Source organism: Mytilus edulis, chromosome 9 (assembly GCF_963676685.1).
Source record: "Mytilus edulis chromosome 9, xbMytEdul2.2, whole genome shotgun sequence".
Taxonomy (NCBI): Eukaryota; Metazoa; Mollusca; class Bivalvia; order Mytilida; family Mytilidae; genus Mytilus; species Mytilus edulis.
This window is the reverse complement of record NC_092352.1, coordinates 21,922,085-21,928,831: the sequence shown is the minus strand read 5'-3', so window position 1 is coordinate 21,928,831 and position 6,747 is coordinate 21,922,085. Positions and strand designations below refer to the sequence as shown.

The 6,747-nt window shown below is 32.1% G+C and overlaps 1 protein-coding gene across 1 annotated transcript; it reads right to left on the bottom strand.

The window, feature by feature from the left end:
* Positions 1-2,592: 2,592 nt before the first annotated feature.
* On the bottom strand, positions 2,593-6,378 carry LOC139489866 (heat shock 70 kDa protein 12A-like). The gene is made up of 2 exons (XM_071276713.1): positions 6,246-6,378; positions 2,593-3,728 (listed from the first exon to the last, which is right to left on the bottom strand). Exons 1-2 carry the CDS (start codon positions 6,376-6,378, stop codon positions 2,593-2,595), a joined length of 1,269 nt encoding a protein of 422 aa, XP_071132814.1.
* Positions 6,379-6,747: the final 369 nt, after the last annotated feature.

The following is a 6,747-nucleotide window of genomic DNA, read 5'->3' as shown; positions in this document are numbered from 1 at the left end:
TCCAGTGGACTGTATATTTGGGTTCAAAAATCTTATTTGGCATTTAAGTTAGAAAGATCATATCAAAAGGAACATGTGCCATATATTTTAAAGGATTTTTTTTATACGCAGCTTCTATATCTGCTTACCCTTCCTGAGCACTTGAGACCACCCCTAGTTTTTGGTGGGGTTCGTGTTGCTTATGCTTTAGTTTTCTTTGTTCTGTCATGTGTTCTATTGTTCGTCTGTTTGTCTTCTTTCATTTTTAGCCAGGAGTTATCAGTTTATTTTCGATTTATGAGTTTGACTGTCCCTCTTCTATAGTAATTACTTCATAGAAAATTGTTTGTATGCACATCGAACGATAAATCTATGTGACGTATAAAATGTTCTGACGTCAGACACACAAATCAATGAATGTGCTTGTAGATAGATGTTTTTGTTTTCTGTTAAATTGTTCCCTTTAAAATTGTTATACGATGATGACTGATGTACCCATATTCTGACTATTTTATTTATTGTGTCTGTTTAGTTAACGCATCGATGTAAATATAACGGAAATTGATGAGACTGTCATCAAAGTGAGAGGGTTAGCGCTATAAAACCAGGTTTAATCAACCATTTTCTACATTTGAAAATGCCTGTACCAAGTCAGGAATATGACAGTTCTTGTCCATTCGTTTTTGATGCGTTTTGTTATTTGATTTTGCCATGTGATTATGGACTTTCCGAATTGATTTCAGTATTTTTGTGATTTTACTTTTCACATATTCTGAATACTAGACCATTTTAGCAATTTTTATAATTCAAAATAAAATATAAGTGAAAAGTGATATGAAAGACCAATTTCTAATAAACATCTGAAGGATGTTACTAGATTAATGCATAATGCATTTTCACTTTTGAATTCGAGGGTCAAAAATGTAAACTTCTTCGATTACCATCGTTAAAAGATTATCGGCATATGCTATTGACTTGTGGAATATTTTATTATTGTTAAGAAACCTTCAGCTCGAGGACATGATTTGGGACACACAATAATCTTTTTTTTTACAACGTATGAATCGCAAAAAGGGCAATTACATGCGTTTAACGTTTCAGTTATTTATTTCATTTAAACACTGCCATCGTTCTTTCTTTAATTTCCATGCTCACCTTTTTTTAGTTTTATGATAAATTGGTATAGGATGGACATTACCATAAAATATTATAAACCAGTAATACATTGATAAAGTGTGAAAATATAAAACTGTGATAATGTAAAGGTATTAAGTTGAAATACTTAAATTTCAGGGCAATTTGTGTTCATTATAAAAAAAGATGTTGTGGGATAACCAATGAGACAAATCTTCACAAAATACCAAAAATGACACAGAAATTAACAACTTAAGGGCACCGTATGACCTTTAACAATGAGCAAAACTCAAACCGCAAAGACAGCTATAAAAAGCCCAGAAATGCCACATGTTAAACAATTCAAACGAGAAAACTAACGGCCTAATTTATGTACAGAAAAATGAACCGAAAACTAACACGTAGCGAGGCAACAAACGACAACCACCGCATTACAGGCTCTTGAATTGACACAGCCACATTCATACAGAATGTGGCGGTGTTAATCATGTTAGCGGTAACCTTATTCTCTCCCTAACCTATGACAGTGGTGTTAAAGTACAACATGTCCATGTCTTTACAGACTTATCAATCAAACATTATCAGAAGAAAGATCAAAGTAAATATGAGACTGATCTTATGCAACGACGAACGTTAACCAACTTTACAGTAGAATTAAAAGTATTCTAATAATATGACATAGTATACGACAAACGTTTTGTAAAAAAAAAATGTTAACTAAAACAAAATAACTAACACAAATTAACAACAAAAAGAAAGAGAATCAAAGGAGGATTTATTCCTTATATACTAACACGAAGAACGCGAGGTGACTCCAATAATAATTTAAACTGTTATATAACATTGTTAATCAAATTTACCTTTAAAATTGAGAAAGGCTACCTAAAGGCTTTATTTGTATATTACTACAATAACATATAAAATAATGAATTTGTATACCTGCTATTTGTAAGAGAGATTACTGGTTGCATAAAAGAACTAAGTCTTAGCTATATGAAACTTTTGTGCTTTATTTACATAACTTTGCTGTTTTGATCAATTGGAATAAAAGAGGGACGAAAGATACCAAAGGGAGAGTCAAACTCATATATCGAAAATAAACTGACAACGCCATGGCTTAAAATGAAAAAGACAATAAGTGTCATAGTTGTGTTTTACTTTATTTATTCAACTGAAATTAATGCTAGTTATCTAGTATATAACTTATGAACTATATGTTATGAGTATTTAATTATGCACACATTGTGTGCTAATAAAACAAATACACAATACACAAAATAGTTATAACTGTATCATGTTACTGAATTCCTCTACGTCTTATATCTTCCCGAGCTTTTTCGTTTTCGCTGAAATCGATTTACCATTGCATCTGTACTATGTTGGTGCAATCTAAAATATTGGCTAAGACTGAAAAAAAAATTTATAATACCATTTTTGAATTAGAATTACTGACAAGTTTTAATCAATGTTAATTCAATGTTAAATGTCTAGATAGAACGGATCAAACAACCTTTTTCTCTCTGGATTTTTATGGATTGACGGTAAAAATTCAAATCTAACGGACGTTTCTTTCATTGTTTCTTTATCTACACACGTTCCGACCAGCTCTGTCCCACCAATTTTAAGTAGTATTTTGCTATTGACAATTTTTGGCCACATTCCATTTGGTGGAGAGACAATTATGGATCCATGTTCCATGCAACCGTCATCTGTAGTGTAGAATGGATGTTTGTTAGTACTGATTACAAATGGGTATATTATTGGATCATATCTCATTTGTTGTCTATCTTCAGAATAAAATGTTTCTCTGAGATCTTTACTTCTAGTTTGTCCAATATGTACTTCTTGATCCATTTCAAATAGAACTTCAAAGATATTAGCACACCGCATTATTCCGTCGTGGTTAATTTTCTTTTTTGGATCATGAATACTCGAGTCGAATTCCTTTTCAACATGAATGCCATAGGTATGATAGCATACCCTCATTGATACTATACTGGGATTGTGTCCATATATAACAGCTCCTTTCAACACAGCAAGAGCTCCATCTGTTGGTATAAACACTTCCAATGATTGGAATTGCTTTTTAATGGCATTTTGTAATATGTCGGCCTCTGAAAAACCACCTGCCAACATTATTGCACTAACATCAGAACATCTTTCATGTTTCAATATGGATAATACTTCATCAATGATCATTTGAATAGTCTCAGTAAAAAAAGTTTCAACTAAAGATCCTGCAATATATAGTTTGTCTCTTTTTAGTCGCAAATTTTCATTAAATCTCGATCTTGCAATTGCTGTTGGAACGTCTAAGTGTTCAATATCAAGGAACAATTCAATCAGACTTAAGGCCATGCGAATGGTAAGTGATTCCTCGTCTTCAACTTTAAACATTTTTTTTTTTACTTCAAAATCTCTCAGTAATTGTAAGAAATCATCTCCGTTGTTGCTTTTAAACTGATTCATAACTTCCTTTCCGAAAAGTTCTTTAAGCATATTTACGAATTGTTTGTTTATGCATTCGCCGCCCCATGGGCCACCGCATTCTCTGTGAATTATTTTGAGCTCGCCGTTCTCTAAAACTTGTTGAGCAGAAATATCTACGGTACCACCTATAGCATAAAATAAAAAGTTATAAAAGATGTACTCATAGATAAAGGTAACAGTAGTAATTCAAAATTCATTAATCGATAGAGAAAAAACAAATCCGGGTTACAAACTAAAACTGAGGGAAACGTATCAAACGTAGAACTAGACAGACTGTAGTAAAGAATAAGGTAAATGTATGAATATAATATATATATATATGTTATATATATATTGCCTAACAATGTAATTTTAACACACTATTTAGTATGTAAATATAAGAATGTTTAAAATATTTACAAAATGATGAAAATAAACGCAATATTTCGCTAGACCAACTAGCTTTACTAAGCGTGCATCTATCCAAGCGTGCATCTACATTTCACCTGGATAGATGCACGCTTGATAAAGCTAGTTGGTCTAGCGAAATATTGCGTTTATTTTCATCATTTTGTAAATATTTTAAACATTCTTATATTTACATACTAAATAGTGTGTTAAAATTACATTGTTAGGCAATCTATAATTTTATTTGTGTAATTGAATTAATCTCTGTACTGATTAATCCACACTCCCTTAGATTTGTATGTCATGTGCTGCTATTTATAGGCACTTATGTTATATATATATATTATATATAATATAGTATAAAAATCCATTTTGTTACATCTTGTGATCAATTTAATTGGCCATCGTCAATGGCAGTCAGCAGGGTTTAAGAACATCAGTTGTTCTACCTGTAAGTCCAATGCGTTTTGTTAAAATATGCTTTTTCACCTTTTTGGTCTTTCGGAAAATGTTGTTTGTGCTGTTTTCATACTTCTCTACCAACAAATTTGTTTTGCATGAAAACTTATCAAAATTGTGTTTTTTTTTATCCAACGTAATCATAGATTTAAACGTTGATTTCGATGTAGACTTGTATATATATATATATATATATATATATATATATATACGAGTCTAAATTGAAAACTACGTTCAAACCTACGATTGCGTTGGATAAAAAACGCAATTTTTATACGTGTTAATGTAAAACAAATTTCGTTGAAGAAGGGTCTAAATACAGCACAAACAACATTTTCCAAAAGACCAAAAAAGTGAAAAATTGTATTTAAACAAAACGCATTTGACTAACAGGTCGAACAACTGGTGTTCTTTAACCCTGCTGACTGGCATTGGCGATTGCCAAATAAAATTGATCACAAGGTTAACCAAATGAATTTTAATATAAATTTAATACTAAACAGAAAACAATTAACTTGTTGCCACCATGTTATGCCACAAACATAAGGTGTCAATATATATTTTTTTTGTACACCAGATATTTACAGATATATATATAAAGTGCCTAGAAAATCAACCTAACGATGTTAGAGTAGATTTTATTCGTAACTTCCTCCCCGGCGCCAGGGCTGGAACATGTACTTTTTATTCCTAACTTCTACGACAACACCGCCTAGCATTATATATATATATGTATCATGTATTGCACCGTTGTGCAAATTTCTTGACTTATTTATATCTATATGTACGTCTGAACCAGTGAAAAATCTATGACAGATTTCATCCATCGAATCACCAGTGATAAAATTGAGAATGGAAATGGGGAATGTGTCAAAGAGACAACAACCCGACTAAATAAAAAAACAACAGCAGACGGTCACCAACAGGTCTTCAATGTAGCGAGAAATTCACACACCCGGAGGCGTCCTTCGGCTGGCCCCTACACAAATATATACTAGTCCAGTGATAATGAACGCCATACTAATTTCCAAATTGTACACCAGAAACTAAAATTAAAATAGTACAAGAATAACAAAGGCCAGAGGCTCCTGACTTGGGACAGGCGCAAAATGCGGCGGGGTTAAACATGTTTGTGAGATCTCAACCCTCCCCCGATACATCTAACCAATGTACAAAAGTAAACGCATAACAATACGCACATTAAAATTCATGACTGTACTGGCGACATGTACCTGCTGGAGAAAAGTCTGTCCGATGTCATTGTAAATTATATTGGTCCATGTTATACACGAGATAAATCTTAATTCAGTTATCTATGGCATGAAATTCTCCTATTTTAAAAAAAAAACTCATTCATTTAACCACGTGTTACATTATCCTCAAAAGATTGGTGAAGATCTAAAGACATTGACTGAAATAAACTTTCTCCAAATCTGATTATAAATCTAGGTACTATGACCTTTTCTTTTAACCTGTGACCTAAAAGTTAAGCCACCTTAAACCAACATATGGTCTGAATGTCAGTCTATAGATAAAATCTTTGACCTAGACCTTTGTTATAGTGACATCAAAGCCAGTACGGGTCTTCTTCACTCTTTGGGACAAAATCATACAGAATTCGGTAAAAAGTTAACAAATATCATCCGAAAATTAGTACTTTATTCAAATTTTAGTTTATAGAAAAAAACTGAGATATTGACCTTTGACTCATTTAGATCATTTTAAACAGTTATCATACTTCCTACGACGCGACCCGTGAGACATAAAAAAAATATAGTTTAATTTCATAAGATTACCGCCAGCATCAACAACAATAAATTTTCGACCCGGATCGAATGCTTTCAGTATGACTGTACCATTTTCTCCAACTAACTTATCAACAGGGAGGAGTCTTGCATAAATGGATGCAGCTTCAGGCTCATATACCATTATGAACTTTTCACCTTCTATACCAACCTGGTAAAGCAAATCAAAATGAAAGACATTTCAAATAATTATTGATTTGGATGCGTATGAAAAAGTCTAATATTAATGTGTAGCTTACAATTGTCACGGTATAGAAGTTCCTTCATAATATCAGTTCCAAATGGAAAAAATATTCTGGAATATTACTTCCACAGAAATTAATATTACAGTAGATGTTCCTAACGGAATAAATAGTATAGAATATTTGGTCCATCAGGTACAGGTATTATGACATCGTTTATAATAAAGTTTCCACTGAACAAATATACGTTGACAACAATAAGCAGTAAACTTTTTTCAAGTTTTGTTTTTGAATTATCGAAAACTACATAC